Below are 24,398 nucleotides of genomic sequence, written 5' to 3'. Positions count from 1 at the left end.
AAAAAATAGGCAGGATTTTTTTAAAATCCTAAAAAAAAAAAAAAAAAAACCCAAAAACCCACACGCAACACAAAATTTCACCTGTCTTTTAAAAATTTTTTTATATTTATTTATTCCCATTTGTTGCCCTTGTTGTCTTATTGTTGCAGTTATTATTGTTATTGTTGTCATAGCTATTGTTGTTGGATAGGACAGAGAGAAAAGGAGAGACCCACTTTTTTCTTCTTAACAGAGCACTTCTCAGCTCTGGCTTATGGTGGGATTGAACCTGGGACTTTGGAGCCTCAGGCATGAGAGTCTCTTTGCAGAACCATTATGCTATCTGCCCCCACCCTCCTTTTTATATTAACACTATCCTATAGTTTATAAATTAATCTTTAATCAACTTAAATTAAAAAAAAAATTCTTTCCTAGAGTTTACCAAAGTTTATCTGTGCCGATACTGTCACCAAATCTTCAAAAGCATCATGATTTTACTTAATTCCGGTCTCAGCAGTCAGCCGAGAGCATGTAGAGGTCACTCAGACACAGCTAACCCCTGCCCAGTTTTACCTTGGTGTTCTGGAGTAGAGCGAGTCCGTTGCAGGCATTTGCAAGAAGAAAGTCTCCGCTCAGGATCGCTATTTTATTTCCGAACTGCATATCTTTCAGTGGCCCATCAGAAGACTGCAATTCACTCAAGTTTACTATCCCCCGGTGCACCAGGAGAGCAGTATGGATAAGTTCGGTGATCTCTGCCAAACTTCTTTGACTAGAACATAAAGGTAAGATGTGTCTGAGTGTCAAGAATACTACCTCATTAAAAGCATCAGACTTCAGTTTACAAGAACAGACTAATTCATTCATTAGTCTCTATTATTTAGATTATTATTTTTAAATGCATTTACTTATTTATTATTTCGTTACTGGGGATTAATGGTTTATAGTCGACAGTAAAATACAATAGTTTGTACACGTATAACATTTCCACATTAACAATACTACCCCCACTAGGTCCTCCTTCGCCTCTGGTGACTCCGTATACACCGACGTGAGCATTCTCTACCAGAGGTCCTCATCGTCTGTGCTCACGTGTGTCATCGGGAGCATGTACAACACAAACTTGGCACAAACAAGACTGCTCATCAACAGTAACACCATTGTGCATCTCCTTCCCCTCCCGTGCACTGAATCATTTATCTGACTAGTCAATAACTTTGCTGACTTCTTCAGACAAATGTGTCTTTAACTCAGTAAAAACTCCTGGAATTTCATCAGTTGGAAGAAATACTAACACAGACAACTTTTTTTTTGAATGTTTTAATCTATTTATTACTGGATCGAGAAAGATAAATTGAGAGGGGAGGGGGAGGTAAAGAGAGAGAGAGACTTGCAGCCCTGCTTCACCACCTGTGAAGCTTTCCTCCTGCAGGTGGGGACCAGGGGCTTGAACCTGGGTCCTTGCGCACTGTAACATATGTACGTAAGCAGGTGCGCCACCGCCTGGCCCCCCAAGTGATCTATTTTTTACCTAAACTTTTCATTGTTGCCATAGCACGCGCATCTGGAAGAATCCAGTTGGCATCTCCAGCCAGCGTTCCACCTAGAAATCTCTTCTTATCCAGAACTTACTATTAGATGCATTTTTCTATCTTTTAAATTATCCTCTCTCAATTTCTCTCTGTCCTATCCAACAACAACAGCAGCAACAATAATAACGGCAACAAAATGGAAAAAAAAATGGCCTCCAGGAGCAGTGGATTCCTAGTGCAGGCACCGAGCCCAGCGATAACCCTGGAAGCAAAAAAAAAAAAAACAAAAATCATGGGCAACAGTTTTGCCAATTGTTTTACTACCTTATGACACCGTCTGCCCTTTCTCAATGCTTCAGTGACAAAGTCTTTGCTGCCTCTCACTGAGAGTTCTCTGTTTCATCAGCCTGTTAACAAGTCCCTCCCTCCAGGACCTGAACTCTACTCTCCCCCCCAGAGACTGTTACTTGGTGTAATACACCAGACCCAGTGCAAGTCCTGCTTAGTGTTTTCTCTGCTGATCTTGTTTTTTCAACTTCTGTCTGTGAGTGAGACCATCCCATATTCATCCTTCTGTTTCTGACTTATCTCATGTATTTATTTAATTATTTACTTATTGGATAGAGACAGAAAAACTGAGAGAGACAGAGACAGAGAGACCTGCTTCACCACTCGTGAAGCTTTCCCCCCCCCCAAAGGTGGGGATCAGGGACTTGAACCTGGGTCATTGCACACTGTAATGTGAGTGCTTAACCAGGTGTGCCACTGCCTGGCCCCTTATTTAGATTACTCTGTTAACCAAATTTTAAACAGAGGTTTCTGTGCTGAGAAACTTAGGTCCTTCCAATAAGCAGACTCTGATACCTTCCTTCCACATAACATCCCCTGTGCTTTACTCTATGACTCACATGGCTCCTGGGGAGAAAGCAGCCGGCAGGACACTCTCCACAGCTCCATGTAGAAACCTTTCCTACTTCTAAGAACTCTTCATAGCATTTCATACAAGTGCCCGATGGTAGACAGAGCACTTTGATATACTATCTCTTTTCATTTCAAATACAGACCTATATAACCTGAAGAGATGAATAAGAATGTCATCTTTCAAGGACTAGAATAGAATAGAAGAGAAGAGGAACCAAGATAGACCCACAGTAAGTAAGACTGAGGCTGCCCTTAAGGAGATGATCAGATAATATTCTATCAGACAGAATTTCATGTGTGTTTCCTGTGACATATATTTCTACCCCCACCCTTTGGGATATTCTACAGTGACAAAAGTCTTACATTCAAGTCTTATTTTATTTATCCCCTTTTGTTGCCCTTGTTTTATTGTTGTAGTTATTATTGTTGTTATTGATGTCGTTGTTGGCTAGGACAGAGAGAAATGGAGAGAGGAGGGGAAGAGAAAGACAGATACCTGCAGACCTGTTTCACCGCCTGGGAAGCGACTCCCCTGCAGGTGGGGAGCTGGGATCTCAAACCGGGATCCTAATGCCGGTCCTCGCCACGTGCGCTTAAAACCTGCTGAGCTACCGCCCGACTTCCTACTTACTCCTTTTTATAGCTGGGAAAATGACTGCATTTTCACTTCATTTTGCCAAACAGCACACACTACACAGAGTTAGAAATCTACTAGAACGCGCTGTAAATGAACCAGGTCTCTTGGTTTCCATATTAACACTGGGCATGGCCATGTACTTGCTTTGGTCAGTAAAATGTTTGCAGACATGACATAAGAAAATGTTCTAAGTCGTTACGCAGTGAGATCTGTTCAGTGTAGTTGCACGAAAGGCTCTTGGCAAAAGAACCACCCAGTCAACAGAATAGTGAGAAGCTGATGGTTGTTTCAAGTCACTACAGTTTAGGGTCTCCTCCTTCTTCTAGCGTTTACCCTTCTTCTGTAGCCAGTCAATAGTGTCAGGTTGAGCCTGATGTAAAGTTTCGAGACCTCCTTTGAATCTGGAGAGGTGGCAGTCGTTGACTATGTGGGTCATAGACTGTCTGGAGCCGCAGGGGCAGTTCAGGTCGTCTCTGGCTCCCCAGCGATGGAACATAGCGGCGCACCGGCCATGGCCTGTTCGATAGCGATTGAGGAGGGCCCGATCATAACATGCTAGGTCAAAGCCGGGTGGACGCTTGCAGGGGTCTGTGATGAGGTGTTTGTTCTTGACCTCAGCTGACTGCCAGCTCTGTTTCCAAGAGTCTGGAACAGAGAAGTTTAGTGTAGGCGTAGGGGACCAGATTGGGTGACGAGACGTCAAGCGTTGGACAGGGTGGGCGAAGATCTCCGCGTCCTCAGCGACAGACCCCTAGTTTAGAAACGGATATAGCCGGGACAGTTACTGGTGCAAGAAAAGCCGAGGCTTTGCATCAGGGCTCTGAGCCTGAATGGGAGGGACTTGTTAACAGGCTGATGAAACAGAGAACTCTCAGTGAGAGGCAGCAAAGACTTTGTCACTGAAGCATTGAGAAAGGGCAGACGGTGTCATAAGGTAGTAAAACAATTGGCAAAACTGTTGCCCATGATTTTTGTTTTTTTTTTTTTTGCTTCCAGGGTTATCGCTGGGCTCGGTGCCTGCACTAGGAATCCACTGCTCCTGGAGGCCATTTTTTTTCCCATTTTGTTGCCGTTATTATTGTTACTGCTGTTGTTGTTGGATAGGACAGAGAGAAATTGAGAGAGGATAATTTAAAAGATAGAAAAATGCATCTAATAGTAAGTTCTGGATAAGAAGAGATTTCTAGGTGGAACGCTGGCTGGAGATGCCAACTGGATTCTTCCAGATGCGCGTGCTATGGCAACAATGAAAAGTTTAGGTAAAAAATAGATCACTTGGGGGGCCAGGCGGTGGCGCACCTGCTTACGTACATATGTTACAGTGCGCAAGGACCCAGGTTCAAGCCCCTGGTCCCCACCTGCAGGAGGAAAGCTTCACAGGTGGTGAAGCAGGGCTGCAAGTCTCTCTCTCTCTTTACCTCCCCCTCCCCTCTCAATTTATCTTTCTCGATCCAGTAATAAATAGATTAAAACATTCAAAAAAAAAGTTGTCTGTGTTAGTATTTCTTCCAACTGATGAAATTCCAGGAGTTTTTACTGAGTTAAAGACACATTTGTCTGAAGAAGTCAGCAAAGTTATTGACTAGTCAGATAAATGATTCAGTGCACGGGAGGGGAAGGAGATGCACAATGGCGTTACTGTTGATGAGCAGTCTTGTTTGTGCCAAGTTTGTGTTGTACATGCTCCCGATGACACACGTGAGCACAGACGATGAGGACCTCTGGTAGAGAATGCTCACGTCGGTGTATACAGAGTCACAGAGGAGTTCCAAAATGTGCGGCAACAAACAGCAGAAGCTCTGTGAACATGCTACTTGAGGAAAGCCATGTCTTGAAAGAGAAGCAGCAGCACTTAGTCTCTGCCACGCCAGACTTCAAAACACATGAATGAAAAGGATCGTTAGAACCTGCCCCTGCACTGCAATTTTTCACACACCTGTGAATGGTTTTCAGTCCACTTTGAATTCACTGTGCTGTTTCATCTTCTCATGACGTCCAATATAGGAGGTAGCGATCATGCAAAGACTTTCAGAAGACTGATTTGTCTTCTGCTTTTGCTTTACATTTGACTTCACTAAAGTGCCTCATCATAATATGACTCCATGAAAGCATTGTGTGTGCACATAAAACCATTTGGACTGCGAGTCGGGAGGTAGCGCAGCGGGTTAAGCGCAGGTGGAGCAAAGCGCAAGGACCGGCATAAGGATCCCGGTTCAAGCCCCCGGCTCCCCACCTGCAGGGGAGTCGCTTCACAGGCGGTGAAGCAGGTCTGCAGGTGTCTGTCTTTCTCTCCTCCTCTCACTTGAGAAAGCAGAGGATGCTGGGACCTAGCAAGGAATCAGTCACCAGCATTATTACTAGAAATTAGCCAGGCAAGATGAAGTGTGTAAAAACAATTTCTCCTTATGCTTGAAATAAGCCCAGTGATCAACCAAACACATCTATGAAACGACTTTTCTAAAACACAACCAACCAGAGTATCTTACTGCATTTAAAGGCATTTAAAGAGACATTATTTTGAATCACTCAGACCCAGACTTGACACTATCGACGCACAATTATCTTGCACGTCAACACCATGCTCGTTACGAGGAAAGGTAGCTACCTCATGGCATCTGGTTTCTGGAAGCCATTTAAAATGGTCTATTTTCTGCCAGAGAAGCAAAGGGAAATGCCTGCCCAGGCAGCCTTTAATTGGTCTCTAAACCTACCTTTTGGTTTAGACAACACAAAAGTGGTTAAAAAATACGGAGACCACCAAAATAAAATCATGAAGTCTTAACAAGACATTTGGGTACTGTGGCTATCACTGTCAGGGCAGCCCTTGCAGGGAATGCCCGTATCAATTCCGTTTATCAGATGGACAGCTGATCAACATTAAACAGACTTGCTCTGGGCAGACTGAGCAGAGCTTCCTGACATGAATTCCAATGAGAGCCCTCTGCTCTCGACCACTGAGCTCGGCCATTTTTTACTGTTGTAGCTCCCTGGCCATATGGGAATCCCTAGTGAAGCGCACATAAAGCTGCCTCTAACCCGAGTGACGGCTCATTTCCCCCGCTGAAGGCAGACATTAATATCCTCAGGAGATCAGGCCCACCTCTCTGACCCCATCTACCGAAGCAAGACGACACTCCTATTTCTTCATTTAATAAGCTTTTAATGAAGAAAATCAAAACCCCTTCTCGGACTGCAGCTCGGTTCTACATGGAAAGGTGGAACAAATACACCACCGATTCTGTGTCAAAGTTTGCCCAGAATGTCTGCCCCCCAGTCAGCTGGCAAGCTGCACCTGTCACTTGCCCACCTTTATTGTGTTCCTTGTCGGCTGCAGTACAGGAGTTCAGCTCTCTGCACCAATAACTAGGCGGCAGCTCCACAGCAAGGCAGGTGGGAGATTAAAGGAATGATTCCAAAGAGCATGCTGGTGTTTCCACGTTCATTACAGACCTCTTTCTTGGAAGGCTCATCATCTAGCTATGAAGACTGCTTCAGGCACAGACAGACTGGGAGAAATGACAGTCCGGTGACAAGCCAGACAGGAGACCAGAAAATGCTACTGAGCTAAGTTTGAATATGAGAAAGCTAAAAATATTTGGTGAATTGGAGTTGGCATACATACTTTGGTTTCAGGAGGGATAAACGGAAGGGGAGATGATGGCAAATGAAAAAGACAAGCAGATTTTTCTGTGTGAATCTTGGAGATGGAGCCCGAATCGTCACTGAAACTTAAGAGCTGGGCCCACCGCCCCTTGCCTGTGCTCTGTGGGTTCTCAATTGCTTCATGAGAAGCTGAGGTTGGAGTTTCCTCTCATTTAGAAGGCACGTAGGAATTAGGAGATTGGGAAGGCTCCATGTTAAATGGGGCAGAGGAAACACGACAGGAGGCAAATGTCATTGTGAAGAGACCTTCCCAACTAAATCACGGGAGGCAGTGGTGGACTCAGAGGGGGTCTTGGTGGGCTTCACTTAGACCAGGGCATGTGTCTGAGGCTAGGAAGGGGGAAGGACAGGGAGGCTGTAGGGTCAGGATATAAATTAGATTGTGGATACTACTACCGTCACAAGAACAGACCCTAATGTCCTCTTCACAATTTCACCAGCTCTTTCCGTGTGCAGAACTAGGGTGGCTCTCTGGCACACATGAGCCAGAGGACACAGAACTTTGGTGCTAAGTGAGGTGTAGAACTAAATGTCTACGATCTTTATCTCTGGGGCTCGGTGCCTGCACTATGAATTCACTGCTTCTGGAGGCCATTCCCCCCCCCTTTTTTTTTGGATAGGACAGAGAGAAATTGAGAGAGGAGAGGAAGGTAGAGAGGGAAAAAGAGAGATAACCAAAGACCTGTTTCACAGCTTGTGCAGCGACACCCTGAAGGTTGGGAACCAGGGGCTCTAACTGGGATACTTTCATGAGTCCTTGAGCTTTGTGCTATGCAAAGAGCCTATGCCTGAGGCTCCAAGGTCCCAGGTTCAATCCCCCTGCACCACCATAAATCAGAGCTGAGAAGTGCTCTGGTAAAGAAAGCAAGGAAAGAGAGAAAAAAGGAAGAAAGGAAGGAAGAAAGAAAGGAAGGAAGGAAGGAAGGAAGGAAGGAAGGAAGAAAGAAAGAAAGAAAGAAAGAAAGAAGCGGTTACTATTCAATCACAGCTCACACCCAGGTCATTCTTAAGTTTCACATTTCTCCTTTCATTTTTTAAAAATTATCTTTTGCTTATTGGAGAGAGACAGCCAACAACTGAGAGGAAGGGAGAAGACAGAGAGGGAGAGACAGAGAGACACCTGTAGCACTACTTCACTACTTATGAAGCTTTCCCCGTGCAGGTGGAGCCCGGGGGCTTGAACCCAGGTCCCTGCACACTGTAACATGTGCCCTCAACCAGGTGCGCCACCACCCAGCCCCTCTTCTCTCCGTTTTTCATCCATGGAAACAAACAAAAAATGTCCAAACACCACTACAGACTTGCAGGGGACAGCAGCAGTGCATACATCCAAAGGAACAGAAAACCTGAGAGACACGATTCAGACACTAGAAAAAGCCACCTCCAGTCGCTCTTTCCCACCATGTCACTTCATTTAGTTCCAGCACAAGCCTGACGATGTTTGCCAGAATGGTAAGCCATAGCTATTGCCTCAAGTGAAACAAGTCTGCCACGAAGTTCATAGTAAAGTAGTATAGGAAGATGAAAAAGTGAGGTGAAAACTCTTCTTTTAAAAACATCACAACTGGGAGTCGGGCGGTAGCACAGCGGGTTAAGCGCACATGGTGCAAAGCGCAAGGACCAGCGGAAGGATCCCGGTTCGAGGCCCCGGCTCCCCACCTGCAGGGGAGTCGCTTCACAAACGGTGAAGCAGGTCTGCAGGTGTCTCTCTTTCCCCCTCTGTCTTCCCCTCCTCTCTTCATTTCTCTTTGTCCTATCCAACAACAACGACATCAGTAACAACAACAATGAAAACACAAGGGCAACAAAACGGGAAAATAAATAAATATTTAAAAAAATATTAAAAAATCACAAAAGAATCACAACTATTAAATGATCCACCTACAAAGATGACTCATGTGGAAACATCTGTGCAGGAAGAAAATAAAAGCCCAAAAGCACGCAGAACTGAGCTGCTTAACACAGAGACACTAACTACAGGTATCTTTTAAGCACCTGAAATGTCATCAGTCAACTCAGACACATCATAAGCATTCAAGGCTTAGTGCCGCAGCAGTTTCCACTGTCTCAATAATAAGCAGCCTGCACGATGACGTCCTGAAAATCTGATACGGATTAGTTTAAATATTTCACCGCTACCCCCACTCGTTTCCTTTCACATTTTTTAGCAGAGCTACTAGCAGAGTGAAAATCACGTTTCTGTAGTACCCTGCCAGGCTTGTCATTCTTTCATCCGGCTTCATTCTCCAGAAGTTCTCTTTCATATAATTTAGGCTAATTAAAAAAATTTTATTTTTAATTACCCTTACTTATTAATTGGATAGAGGCAGCCAGAGATCGAGAGGGAAGGGGGTGATAAAGGAGACAGACAGAGAGACATCTGCAGCCCTGCTTCACCACTGGCAAAGTTTTCCCCCTGCAGGTGGGGACTGGGGGCTCAAACCTGGGTCCTAGTATATTGTAGTATGTATACTCAACCAGGTGTGCCACCACCCAGCCCCTAGGCTATTTTCTTTCCTTAGTTTATTCATGAAATGAGGAAAGAACAAGGTTACCACTCGTACATGCCATGGCAGGGATCAAACTCAGGATCTCATGCTACTACGCCCAATGTTTTAGGCACTGTGCAACCTCCTGGTCTACGCAGTATTTTCTTTAATCTCTATCACTTCCCCCACCCCTCCTGCCCCCAGAGTCACAGTACTGCTCAGCTCTGGCTTACGGTGGTGTTCGGGACTGAACCTGAGACCTTGGAATCTCGGGCATGAATCTTGTTTGCATAATCATTATGCTAACTAACTCCGGCACTCAAGCTATTTTCTTTTATTTATTTTAAATAGGGACAGAGACAAACTGAGAGGGAAGAGAAAGGCAGAGACGGAGAAAGACAGATACTTGCGGCACGACTACATCACTCTTGAAGATGCCCCCCTGCAGTTGGGAACTGGGGGCTTGAATCCAGGTCCGTGAGCACTGTAACGTGTGTGCTCAGCCAGGTGCGCCACTGCCTGGCTCCTCTTTCAGATGTTTCCTACATACTTTGGACATATGTTTATAAAGATACAACAAATGCTATGCATTTTCCTGGGAAATAAATTCATCCTATACATACCTGGCTTTATAAACTAGTAATATAGTTTGAAGCATTGTCTTTAGTATATATGGGCTTCATAATTCCTTTTTTGTTTTAAAGAGTTAATTATTTATGGGGAGCATGCCCTGAAGATAGATATTAATTCTTTTTAAAAATTTCTTTATTGGGGAATTAATGTTTTACATTCGAGAAATACAATAAATACAATACAATAAATACAATAAATACAATAGTTTGTAAGGTATTAATTCTTATAAGATATAGAAGTTTACAAACTATTTCAACTCTACTCCTCATTTTTGCTTTTCTCTCATTTAAAAGTGAGGTAATCGACAGGTATCCCTTTCCTTTATGGGTGAGATCTATTTATTCACTTTATAAGAGAGGCAGAGAGATCAGAGCACTTCTCTGGCAGATGTAATGCTAGGGACTGAATCCTTGTTCTCATGCATACAAGCCCTGCACTCTACCTTCTGATCCACCTCCCCAGTTGCAAACAGAGGTCATTTAGTGGGATTTTTGTAAGGAGGAAATCAATTTTATTTATTGAGTAAGTCAAAATGATTTATAGAAATATTAGCTACTTGCTTGGTAGCAGAAAAGGTGTTTTCCTCATTATACTGATTGCAAAGAAGGAGAGATAATGAATCTCGGGGCTGGGTGGTGGCACACCTGGTTAAGTGCACATGGACCTGGGTTCAAGCCCTCAGTCCCCACCCTCAGGGGAGATGCTTCAGCCTTTGTTCTCAGGTGCTCCCTCTGCATTTTATAGCCTTTGCAGTCAGGCAGGGAGGGAGTGCCCGCACCAGATAAGCTTCTGGCCCTGCCTCTGGTCCCTTCTTCTGGCTTCTTGCCGGGGTGCAGGGGGAAGGGTGCTGACCCCCTTAAGCTGCCCTCCAACAGTTCCCACTGAACTACCTTCCACTGGAAAGGTCTTGCTCTACCATCAGCAGTTCTCCACAGAAAAGGACGAAGCCCGACGTCTTGTGGCTCACCCTGACCCTCTCCGTGCAGACACAGAAGGATGCTGGGTCATTTTTTTCAGGCGGCTGACAGTGAAGGAGCGCCATTCTGAATCCCTGACCGTACGAGTCCTCTGCCTTTCTCCACAGACCTGTCTGATTACTGAGACTATGTTCCTCATGGCACGTCTCAAGGTGTTACACGACACTGCTCTTTGTTGGAAATGTATCGTGCTGATTGATCGAGCACAAATATTTCTTCATTTATTCTTTGCTTTAGATCCTAGAGTAAGAAGATCTAGAATAACCTACCCAGTATTATCTATATTATATTATATTTATTCCCTTTTGTTGCCCTTGTTGTTTTATTGTTGTAGTTATTATTGTTGTTGTCGTTGTTGGATAGGACAGAGAGAAATGGAGAGAGGAGGGGAAGACAGAGAGGGGGAGAGAAAGATAGACACCTGCAGACCTGCTTCACCGCCTGTGAAGCGACTCCCCTGCAGGTGGGGAGCCGGGATCCAAATGCCGGTCCCTGCGCTTTGCACCACATGCGCTTAACCCGCTGCGCTACCGCCAACTCCCATCTGTATTATCTTTTAAAGCTTGATGATAAAAATCAAAAGAAAATCAGGTTAAGATTTGTTAGGTAACAGAACACATGACAAACTCAAGCACCTTGGTGTACTGCACCAAAGTAAAGGGGTCTGGTGGTGGGGGTGGGGTGTCAGGTCCTGGAACACGATGACAGAGGAGGGTCTAGTGGGGGTTGTATTGTTATGTGGAAACGGTACGCATGTACAAACTACTGTATATTAACCATCAATACCCAATAAAGAAATTTTAAAAAAAAGTTAAAAAAACTCAAGTACCTGTAGCAATATCTTTTAGTATTGTTTTTTTTTCTCCTCTAAAATATAATTTTGAAAGAATATTGGGTTGGAAAATAAAAAAAAAGAATAGGTACAGTGCAGTCCTTGAAGGATTTGAAATCTTGTAATAAGACAGAAGACAGATGTCAATGAAGTATGGTAAATACATTATAGTTTATAAGAAAATTGGTTTGAAGTAAACTTGACTTAAATTCCAGATCTGTCATTTAGTTACAGTGTGATCAGGGCTGTGTTGTTTAACATCTCTAAGTGCTACTGTCTTCACTGCTAGGAAAGGGCCATCACTCCTGTTCTCTTCAGATCACTGTGAGATAAGAGACGTGATGACGTTTCCAACACCTGCAGCGTGGCCTATGCTCGGTGCACGGCAGCTCTTTCTGAAGGCACCGCGGCTGTTTCTATAGGTAGATATATCTGAGACCTCAAAAGGGGTACTTCACTCAGTCTGGGGGTGGGGGCCGGGGGGAGGCCAAGGAGAAGCTAAGAGGTAAACTACGTCTTAAGGAATAGGACAAAGAATGAGAGAAGTCCTGTGCAGAGGAAAGAGAAGAACGAATATGCGGCAACGCATGGTTTCTGGTATTTGCAGGCAGGTCTAGCACGAGAACCGTCAACGCACTGTCGCCTCCTGGGCATCATCCTACAGCAATTCTGCCTCCCCGTCCGCACGACACACTGTCCATCCCTCCCAGAAATGCTCAACCTTCCCATGTGAGCAATGCTGGCTTGACCCTTTAAGGATAGCTCAGTCCTTCTACAAAGGAAGGGAGGGCAGGACTCTCCACACCAGCTCTTTTCTCATTTCCTTTGCCTTAGAGCGACGAGATGAGATAAACTGCAGAGGCAGAGCAGCCGAGTGGCTAAGAATTCTGTTTCTGTGGTTAGATTACTTGGCTTCTAATCCCCCCACCCCACCCCACCCCATCCCACCACATCTCTTCAGGAGAGTTGTTTCACATCTGTGTGCTTCAGCCCCCCAAGCCCCCGTTAAAAGTGGATGGTAACCATCTCTTAAAGTTGTTGGGAGAATTCAGTGAATTAACGCTTTTAAGAACATTAGAACAGGGTTTGGTTGCTCTTATAACCTAACAAAATTCAAATTCCACGTTACATAGAAAGGAGAACCTTGGGAAAGGAGCGAATACATTAAGATAGAAAGGTGGTCATGTGTGGTGGGCAGGAGGGAGAATGAACGGGTGACTGGGCAGCAGGGAGACGGCAGAACAGAGTGCAGGACTTGCTGTGTCTCCTACTTCAGGCTAGCGCTGCACATGCCAGTGTGGTGCTCTGGGTCTCTCCCTTTCTCATCATATAAACTTTTAAGAAAAAAAGAAAAGAAATGCTCAAACAGGTCTAGAATTAATTCAAAACCAGTGCAGCCTCCTGTATCTCTCATTAAAATAATATAAGTTTTTAAAGAAACAAGGCTTCAGTTTACTAAGAGAATTAAAAAAGAGAGATTTATTTATTAATGAGAGGGAACTGAGGGGGAAGAGAAAGAACCAGAGCACCACTCTGGCTCCTGCAAGGTGAGGGACTGAACCTGGGCCTCACGTCTAAGTGTGTAAGGTCTTATCCACTACACCGCCTCCCGGGCCTCACGTCTAAGTGTGTAAGGTTCTATCCACGACACCGCCTCCCGGGCCTCACGTCTAAGTGTGTAAGGTTTTATCCACTACACCATCTCCCGGGCCTCACGTCTAAGTGTGTAAGGTCTTATCCACGACACCGCCTCCCGGGCCTCAGGCCTAAGTGTGTAAGGTTTTATCCACTACACCGCCTCCCGGGCCTCACGTCTAAGTGTGTAAGGTTCTATCCACGACACCGCCTCCCGGGCCTCACGTCTAAGTGTGTAAGGTTTTATCCACTACACCACCTCCCGGGCCTCACGTCTAAGTGTGTAAGGTTTTATCCACTACACTACCTCCCGGGCCTCACGTCTAAGTGTGTAAGGTCTTATCCACGACACCGCCTCCCGGGCCTCAGGCCTAAGTGTGTAAGGTCTTATCCACTACACCGTCTCCCGGGCCTCTAACTGTGTAAGGTTCTATCCACTACACCGCCTCTTGGGTTGCAAACTGCTCCAACTTCAAATATATGTATATATATTTTTTGAGAGAGAGAGAGAGAGCTAGGACACCAGAGCATCACTTTAGCACGTGCAATTCTGAGGATCAAACCTGAGACTAGAGAGAGAGAGAGAGAGAGAAGAAGAAGAAGAAGAAGAGAGAGAGCGCGCGTGCTAGGATACCAGAGCATCACTTTAGCACGTGCAATGCTGGGGATCAAACCTGAGACCTCATGCTTGATATTCCAACATTTTAACCACTACGCTACCCCCACACACACACACACAAGCTACTTACTGCCCCTATTTTTATACATGAAAATGTTGGGGTGCAGAAAGATAAAGAAATTTGCCTAGAAAAATCAACCGGAGCTGAGTGCTTTGTTTGGGTTCAAGTCCAGCCTTCACAGCCTTGCAGGAAGCTTTGGTGCTGTGGAATCAAGCCCCTACCTGCACCTGAAAAATGAGGCCTGGTGAGGCCTGGTGGTGACAGAAAGGTCAACAGAATCATGACTCAAGAGCATGAGGTGAGCACAGAGCGTGATCCCACAAGCAACTGCCCTACACCAGGATGGTGAGAATGGACCTGTTTCCTTAGCTTGAAAATTAGGTGCTTTGATGTTTAATCAAACTTTACATTGTTAAGAAGAAATGGGTAAACTGATTAAACTTTCACATGACTCTCTAGGCTTACTCCATGAAAAAGATGTTTTTAATGTTCTGATCACGTACTAAGGATTCCACTTCATAAAAGTCATGAACTAGCAGTTAAGTGCAATATATTTCAAGTTTTATTACAATTATACACAGTTAACAAAAACGTTCTCTGGAACTCCAATTCCACATTTTCTGACATACATTGACTAGGCTAACTTTTATTTTACAACATGAAGTAAGCCCAATTATCTTTAAATTGATTTTTCTGTTTTGCTTTTAACTCTTTTGACCGGAAGATTGCTGCCACGGATTGAATGTAGGACCCTAGAGCCTCAGACATGACAGTATGTTGTGCAGTCTGCTATGTATGTTATTTCCTTGATCCTAGTTTATAGTTTTTATTTATTTATTTTTATATCTCTTTTTCCATTTATTTACTAGATAGAAACAGAGAGAAATTGTGATGGGAGGGGAAGACAGAGAAGGAAAGAGGCAGAGAGATACCTGCAGCCCTGCTTTACCACACATGAAGCTTTCTCCCTGCAGGTGGGGAACAGGGGCTTGAACCTGGGTCCTTGCGCATTGTAACGTGTACTTAACCAGGTGCACCACCACCTGGCTCCACCCTACAAGTTTTTCAAGCCTACATAATGTGTCAAGTCTCGTGGACTTTTAATATCCTAGCGATTCATAAGTGTCACTTTTTTCCCCCTAGCAAAGAATGTCCATTTCCTGTAATAGTGAGGAAAAAAGGGGGCTGGGCGGTAGTGCAGTGGATTAAGTGCACATGGTGTGAAGCGCAAGGACCAGCAGAAGGATCCCCCCCCCCCCCGCAGGGGGTTTGCTTCACAGGCAGTGAAGCAGGTCTGCACGTGTCTGTCTTTCTCTCCCCCTCTCTTGATTTCTCTCTGTCCTATCCAACAATGACAAGGGCAACAAAAATGGGGGGGGGGGGATTCTTAGTGCAGGCACCGAACCATAACCCTGGAGGCAAGAAAAAAAAAAGAAAAAAGAAAATGTAGGGGAAAACAAAGTGAAAGAAAAAGATGGGGAAGGTGAGGAATAAGCAGCTGTCTTTCTGTCTGTCTGTCTGTCTGTCTATCATCTATCTATCTATCTATCTATCTATCTATCTATCTATCTATCTATCTATTGAATCCAGAAGTATGAATCACAGTCCTACGGATCCGAAACACACCCAAGTGCTTCATATCGTTGCTTCTTTCCCAGTTGAGATGCTCTTCTCCACTGTGAAGAAAAATTCCAGTTTCTCACCGCCCCCCCTCCACACTCGTCTTGTCACATGTTGGTCCTAAACTGATAAAAGCATCAGTCCACAGGGGAAGCTTCAAATATTCTAAGACTAGACACTGCAAGAGGGAGGGGAGGCCAGGTAATCCTTTATCGGGGCATTTTATATCCATCTATATTATTTTAAAACCCAACACACACACAGACACACACAGACACACACACACACACACACACACACGTTTCTTTTCTTTAATTACAGTTTCCTGTCTAATCATTAGTGGGGCTCCAGCAATGCAAGCCACATTTATTAGAGGCAGCCTGTCAAATCGAAGTTGACAATTACATTCTCTATCAATACATATTACGCCAGACTGTAATGAGCCATCCACAAAGGGCCAGCCATCCACAATAATCATGCCGCTTTCCAGAGAGATGTCGACGAGGTTACGGTTTATTACACGGTGCTCATTAGATAGACGGTGGCAGCAGCAGCAATTTTTCCTTCATTTGCGTCTCGTTTGAGGCTCTGCCCCCACAAGCACAGTCAAATTAGTACACAAGGTTAAAACCATTATGTCCGGGGGAAAAAAAAATTAAGTTGCATTTTATTTTACAGTAATGGTGGATCAAAGGTCCCCGGAATCTATTATTTGCAAAACTATTATCTAACACAGAATATTAACAAAAGGGGAGAAGGAAGCACAGCTTTGCCAGGAAGGCTTTGACAGGAACAAAGACAGGCTGCTTGAAACAAGCAAACACCACATTACTTAATTAAATACCCCTGTAAAAAAAACTACCTTAAAAATAACACTTGGGTCGTGACAGCGACTCAGAGAAGTCACAGAGTCGAGGTCAGTGGCGAAGCACCGGCCTACACTCGGAGGCTCCTGGCCGCAGCCACATCTCCCTAAACACGTCTCACTGCCTTTGTGCAGCCTTTGCCTAGAAATTCACTGATTGCTACAAATACACCGTAGGTTGCTTTTTGTTTGTTTGTTTGTGATCCAACATCGATTTACAAAATTAAAAGATGACGGGGGTTCAATTCCACACTGTTCCCTCCACCAGAGCTCTGTGTCTCCATCCCCTCCACTGAAACTGCAGTGCTTCCTGTCAATGTCACGGGTGTGGGTTAATTCCATACCTATCACTATCTATTCTTTTAAATATTTATTTATTCCCTTGTGTTGCCCTTGTTTTATTGGTGTAGTTATTATTGTTGTTGTTATTGATGTCGTTGTTGTATAGGACAGAGAGAAATGGAGAGAGGAGGGGAAGACAGAGACTCCTGTGAAGCGACTCCCCTGCAGGTGGGGAGCGGGGGCTCGAACCGGGATCCTTACGCTGGTCCTTGCGCTTTGTGCCATGTGTGCTTAACCCACTGCACTACTGCCTCTGACTCCCAACTATTTTTTAAATTTAATTAATTAATTATTGGATACAGACAGAGGGGACGTTGAGAGAGGGGAGAGGCAGAGAGGGAATGAGGACACAGCGAAGCTTGCAGCCCTGCTTCACCACTCATGACGCTTCCCCCTTACTGGTGGGGACCAGGGGCTCAAACCCAGGCCCTTGCATGCTGTAATGTGTGCACTTCACCAGGTGCACCACCACCAGCCTCCTCTCTATTTTTTTCTATGGTCCTTCCTTTACTTCCTTTTTTTTTTTTAAATAAATTTATTTATTTTCCCTTTTCTTGCCCGTTTTGTTGTTGTTGTTATTATTATTGTTGTTATTGATTGTTGATAATAATTTATTGTTTGATAATTTATTGTTGATAATAATTTATTGTTTGATTGATAATAATTTATTGTTGTTGTTACTGATGTCGTCATTGTTAGATAGGGCAGAGAAATGGAGAGAGGAGGGGAAGACAGAGAGGGGGAGAGAAAGACAGACACCTGCAGACCTGCTTCACTGCTTATAAAGCGACTTCCCTGCAGGTGGGGAGCCGGGGGCTCAAACTGGGATCCTTACACCGGTCCTTGCGCTTCGCTTAACCCGCTGCGCCACCGCCCGACCCCCCTCTACTTCCTTTCTAAGTCACACCTACACCTATCACTACTTGCAAGTGTCCTTCGCTTTCCCCTCTTCTCTCTCAGGTAAGAGAAACGTCACCTGGTGCTCTCTGGCGTTTGCCAGACTGGTTCCCTTCTCAGTGATAATACCCATTTTCTTAAAGAAGATAATTTAGCTTATCATTTTTATCATACGCCCACATTTTTTGCTATTTAATGAAGTAGAATTTTCAGATCCAGTCTAAGTAGAAAAAAAATCCGATGTAGAAAGTACAGTAATTAAAGCAGATACTACTAAGAGTTAATGGATTTTGTCAAGTCATCAGATGACTGATAACAGTATCTGAACTGCTACCAAATGCCAACAACTAGAGTAAACAGATCGTTTGAAGAAACTTCTTTTTTTAATATCTTTATTTATTTATTGGATAGAGACAGTCAGAAATCAAGAGGGAAGGGAGGGATAGAGAGGGTGAGAGACAGAGAGACATCTGTAACACTGCTTCACCTCTTGCGAATCTTTCCCCCTGCAGATGGGGACTGGGGGCTCGAGCCTGGGTTACTGAGCATTGTAACATGTGTGCTCAACCAGGTGTGCCACAATCTGGCCCTGGAGAAACTTCTAAAGTCCTTCTAATAAAGGATTTTATTTTACAACTTTTAATAAAACCTGCTTTTTTTTTTTTTTTTAAACAAATTGTTACAGTTCACTATAACTAATGTATTTTTCTAAACATTCTTCCCTATATTTTGTTATTAAACAGACTAGACTAGGGTGAATCCCTGTTTTCAACCCATGTTTAACAGACTTCTATTGAGTGCCTACGACATGCAAACTCTTGGGAGACCTGAGATCAGAGACCCAGCACCACATGGGAGCATCAGGGCACGGGGGAAAATTACAGCAAAATTGAAATAACAATGGGGTCTCATACTGGTAAATTCATTGTTCTAAGTTAATTTCATGACTACACACAGTTAGCACTTCAAGGAACAAAACAAGAATGAGACTGCTGGAGACAAATGCTGGGCAGCATACTTCCTTCGTTCCTTACAGTAAATGGCATAGCTCTGCATAGAACCATACATTTTAAATTATCTGTAAATACTTGTAATACCTTATCCAACACAGATTCTATGTAAATAGTTGTAACAGTGTTTTGCCTAAGAAGCAAAAACAAGAGAAACAAGTGTGAACTAACTACATAGTATATATGTACACAGCATTTAAAAAATATTTGTTTATTGACTAATGAGGTAGCAAGCAAAGGGACAAGCGACCCAGGGCACTACTCTAACACATGCAATGTCATGTGACCTCATACTTGAGAGTTCAACGTTTATTTCATCCACCGCACCACCTCTCTGAAATCGGTTGACTTCATGGAAGTGGGATCTGTAACTATGAGGGGTTCTCTCTCTCTTTTTTTATATATATATTTATCTATTTATTTATTTTCCCTTTTGTTACCCTTGTTTTTTTTTTTTTATTGTTGTTGTGGTTGGAGGGAGGGTTCTCTTATGTGACAAACCTTCTATTTCGTTTCAGTCAGAATGTAAAGATGTCTGAGGTTTTTCCGTTTGTTTTGATGACCATGTATTCTCAAATGACAGTAGGTCGATCAAAACCTCACAACTCCAGTTTTAGCAAAGAAGGGAACTTGGTCTTGAAAATCATCAGGCCTACAACAAAACAGACCCCTTTGTGGGCCCCCATAGGACCTTGCCCTCAACTTGGATCAACAATGGTAGAGAACGTTCCATCCACCGAAGGGAGGCTGGACAACATACTCTATGCTACACCAGAGGAAGATGGGTTGATACTGGGGCAGCTTGGAATGTTCCTACTCATGACCACAGAATGTGAGCTCAGATCTACAGGGATTCCGGTTCCCCAACTGTGGGTGTTGGAGGGGGGGTGTCTCTTCACAGGTGGTGAAGCAGGTCTGCAGGCATCTGTCTTTCTCTCCCCCTCCCTGTCTTTCCCTCCTCTCCCCATTTCTCTCTGTTCTATCCAACAACAACGACAGCAACAACAGCAAAGATAAACAACAAGGTCAACAAAAAAGGAAAAATAGCCTCCAGGAGCAGTGGATTCATAGTGCCCTGGAGACAGGAAAAAAAAAAAGTGCAGTAGTAACGGTATCTCATGAACACTAGCTACTCAATGCCAAGTATATCTAGCAAAATGAGAAATCAATGTATCTCACCAAAGAGCAGAAGATTCTGGGGAAGGTGGAGGAAGAGAGGGCCTGGGCTTTTGGTGCATTGATGGTGGAAGCTGGGGGGAGTGTTCTGTAGACACTTATCACGGGGAGATGGAAAACTGTACCCATGTTTCAATAACCACATACCCCAGCAAATGGTAAATAGGAAAAATAGGAGAAATCAAGGAATTATCTTACATATAAGCTGTGTTCCATAAACAGGCTTAAAAAAAATTTTTTTTTTTTTTTAAATAGGAAGGGATCTTGGGTGGTGAAGCTATTAGGTTAATGTCACAAAATTTATAGTGGCTAATTTCCCCCACATTTCTGTGACCTCCCTCCTTCCTTCCTTCCTTCCTTCCTTCCTTCCTTCCTTCCTTCCATTGAGGGGGTTAATGCTTTACAGTGTAATCACTGACATAGGCATACAATTCACTATGTAATAATAAAAACCAAAGTTTTCTCCCTCCCCCCCTTCCCAGAGTCCTTTGGTGTGGTGCCATACCCCGTGTCCGGTCCATGCTTCACTGTGTGCTCTCCCTCCCCGCCCTCTGCTTTATAAGGTCCCGCTAGTTAGCGAGATCACTTGGTATTTGTCCTTCTCTTTTGGGCTTATCTCAGTCAACATGATGACCACCGTGGTGCCTTTCTTTCAGCGGGGCATTCCAAGAGGGAGAAACCGGCTACTTTGACAGCACATGTACAGACAGTCCAGAAGAGGTCAGTGGAGACCAGGGCTGGGCACGTATCCTCCCACCCAGAGGGCTGGACTCCAGCAGTCCGAGGTCTCAGGAACCCAAAAGGAAGAAGTCATGAAGACAGAGTAAATCATTCCAGTCTGACACAATCAGAGGCGACTTGAAGATTGTTGTAATGATTGACTTAGAACAAAAAGTTTGAAGTAGACAGGAAATTCTGCTCTGTGGCTGTCAAAGTTCAGTTTGTCTGGTAGAAAGGTGCTGGCAGTGAGAAAGCACCCAAGTGCTTTGATACTGACGTAAAAAGCCTACTTTCCCTAGAGAAATGATCTACTGTTTCTCAAAAAAGCACTTCAGATGCAGGAGGATGACGCTCCTCACCCACGTCGACTCAGCATGGCAGTCTTTGCCGTGGAAGAGCGGGACTCGAAAGAAGTGGCCAAGCATTACAGGGTCCCCAGCTTCTAAATGCCAAAAAGAAATTCTCTTTTTTTTGTTTTATATATGTATATATTTATATTTTAAAGATTTTATTTATTTATGAATGAGGAAGATAGGAGGAGAGAGAGGAAGAACCAGACATCACTCTGGTACATGTGCTGCCAGGGATTGAACTTGGGACTTCCTGCTTGAAAGTCTAATGCTTTATCCACTGTGCCACCTCCTGGACCATATATATATATATATATATATATATATATATATATATATACATTTTAAAAAAATATTTATTTATATACATATTCCCTTTTGTTTTATTGTTGTGGTTATTATTGTTATTGATGCCATCGTTGTGGATAGGACAGAGAGAAATGGCGAGAGGAGGGAAAGAGAGAGGGGGAGAGAAGATAGACACCTGCAGACCTGCTTCACCCCCTTCACCCCTGTGAAACGACCCCCCTACAAGTGGGGAGCCACGGGCTCAAAAAGGGATCCTTACTCCGATCCTTGTGCTTTGCGCCACATTCGATTAACCCACTGCATTACCGCAGGATTCCTCAAAAAGAAAATTCTAACATACGGTTTTCAATGTCTTAAAAACTGAGAGATATAATTAAAAAAAAATTTAAAGATACAATTTACTATTATTATTATTTTCCCTTCAGGAAGGTAAAACAGCTCTTCTCCCACTGAGCACTCAAGAATCAGAAAGAACATGCAGTGCAGAGGAGTTTCTGAGGGTAGACAGCATAATGGTTATGCAGAGACTTTCATCCCTGAGGCTCCCCTTGCCACCAAAAGTCAGAGCTGAGCAGTGCTCCAGTTTAAAAAAATATATATATATAGACGAGTTTCTATGTTATTACTTATCTCTCTTAGAAACTATCTGCACTGAAGGTCAGCTAAAATGTTATAACAACTGAAAGGAAGTCTTCGTCTTTCACAGAAAAACCGATTTTCCCATCAAAATAGAGTTAAAGGTCTGGGTCTATTTACTGTGTAGAAACGTGAGCAGTCCGCATGCCAAAGCGAGTGATGACTGCAAAAGACCACGCGGTATCTGACGTTAGGGGCCTGTGTGACTCCAAAGGGAAGAAGAGGCCCAAGTTACCGCGCCGACCCTGCTAATTCTTCCTAAGGAAGATTAACTTTCAGTCAAAGTGCTACAGAAATATAGAACAATATTTGCATAAGGTTGCCTGTTTAAGCACTGCAGTATATTAGGAAGAAAAAAAATCCCATTTTGTAAAACTGAAGTCATAAATTTAATTGAATGCTGACAATTTAGTACATTTAAATTCCCTGATGATTCTGACTTTTCCAGATTGTTTTTGTTAAATTAAAACTGCTCTGGGCCAGGGAGATAGCTCTCTGCCTGTTAAGGCATCAGCTAGCATGCCTGAGGCCCCAGGGCTGTGGGTTCAATCCCCACCGCCACCTTATGTTGAGATAAGCAGTGCTCTGGTCCTCATCCCTTCTCTCTCATAATGAATAACGCTGTCCGGGCTGTCTACATAGCAACAGAAGAAATAAATTCTTATTTTTCAAAATCCTAAATCGAACGGTAAAGATAAAATACAGAAATGCATCTTAAGTGCAAACTATCCTTCTCCTGTTGCCAGAAAATTGCTAACGGGGGGTGGTGGTGGATTTAAATGACTTCACAGCCCTGCTTGCTCACTCTGCTTTCCTAGGAACACAGTCATTTGCCTGGCATAAGAAGCCATAAATCACAAACATTTTTACATTGCCTGCTGCAAAGAAAAGTCTGCCAGCTTTCTACTATATTGGCTAGTGTTCAAGTGATTAACTACAGCTTTGGAAAGAAGGGGTGGAAACTTGGTCTGCGTCTCCGCTTGTTGGTTCTCATACGCACCACCTCTCAAAATCGGTCACATCATTATCTGCAAGGAATATGCAAGTGATCATAGTAGGGTAACAGAAGTTCCGATATTCCTGCAGGATGAAAAGTACCCTTGGGCATCAGCATAGCGCAATCCCAGAGTTCCCCTGAAACACTGTCTCTGAGGAGTGTGACTAGAAGGGCTCCCAACATGAAAATTTGTAATACTGAGCATTTCTGGACTAACAACGAACACAACACAATTTGTTCTTTGTCAACAGGAAGAGCCCATTAGGTAGAACATCTATTTGGGGTGCAAATATTGCTTTCTTTTTGACAGCTCCTGTATAAAAGAAAAGAGCTATCTGTATCCTTCCACAGACAGAGGAAGCTGTGCAGGAGATACGCAACAAAAACGATATGACTTATGTCAACATTTTCACTCTTAAGTTGTATAGCATCCTACCAAAATCCACATCCCACCTCAAAATAACGGGCAATTTTATCTTAATAAATTAGCAGTAGTTCCTATAATTTATGGCCCATTATAGTGTTAAGACTTTGAAGGCAAAAAAAAAGAATAGTCTATCCATTGGTTTCTGTCCACATATAGCTAAACACTAGCAAACAGAAGACAAAGATTGGTTCTTGGTGCTAAGGATGTCAAAATTAATGAGACAGGTACTTTAATTCAGGGGATGTCTGAATTCTACAGTAAAAATGGAGTTTGATTCTCAACTGCAGCATTTACTTACATTATGAACTTAATCAACTTATTAAATTTCTCTAAGACTATCCCCCTTGGACTTTCTCTTAGGCATTTCAAGATGATTAGATGAGTTAACATAGAAAGCACACATACCAGCAGCAGACATACAGCAAGCCCAGTGTATTATTACAGTATTTATTACTTTTCTGTATTTATCACAGTGAGTGTTATTTTACACATAACAGGTGCTCAACTAAGGTCTGTTGACTGGCTTCCAATAAATGAACAGTCTAGCAAAGGAATGAGTAGAGGGATACTACAAACGACTATACGATAGGTAAGAAATGCTTCAAAGTACAGAATGTGGCGGGGTAGGTGCTCTGTCCTAAGATGACTAACACACAGGCCCCCCCCCCCCTTTCGGTGGTACAGTCTAGTCTACTGGGAAAACATACAGAAATCAGCAGTTCAGTGGTCTGGGAGGTGGCACAGTGGTAAAGTATTGGACTCTCAAGCATGAGGTCCCGAGTTCAATCCCTGTCAGCACATGTACCAGATGTCTCAGATGTCTGGTTCTTTCTCTCTCTCCTCCTTTCTCATTAATAAAAATAAATTAAAAAAAAAAGAAATCAGCAGTTCAAAAGTATCAGAATATTCCCTCTAGGTTCTGGCTTAACTGAGGCATGACTTTTACTGAGGTGCTGAAGTTCCTCTCGATTCATGCTCAGATATACTTAATCTTTTATAAGCCACAACATACCAAGGGATTAAAAGGTGGGACCAGTGCTGTCATTTCCTCAGAATCTTGAGGGAGGAAAA

At 43.6% G+C, this 24,398-nt stretch overlaps 1 protein-coding gene across 4 annotated transcripts in view; it reads right to left on the bottom strand.

Annotated features, from left to right (window-relative positions):
• PDSS2 (decaprenyl diphosphate synthase subunit 2) overlaps positions 1-24,398 on the bottom strand; it is a 233,851-nt gene that overhangs the window by 110,963 nt on the left and 98,490 nt on the right. For all 4 annotated transcript variants that reach the window (XR_009549625.1, XM_060190688.1, XM_060190687.1 and 1 more), the window contains exon 3: positions 553-751. Coding sequence is in view for 3 of the 4 variants with exons in the window: in XM_060190688.1 (XP_060046671.1) it covers positions 553-751 (199 nt within the window). In the remaining variant the exon portion in view is untranslated. The remainder of the gene's footprint in view (positions 1-552; positions 752-24,398) is intronic.

Source organism: Erinaceus europaeus, chromosome 4 (assembly GCF_950295315.1).
Source record: "Erinaceus europaeus chromosome 4, mEriEur2.1, whole genome shotgun sequence".
Lineage (NCBI taxonomy): Eukaryota > Metazoa > Chordata > Mammalia > Eulipotyphla > Erinaceidae > Erinaceus > Erinaceus europaeus.
Note: the sequence above shows the minus strand (reverse complement) of the source record. Positions and strands in the feature narration are given on the sequence as shown.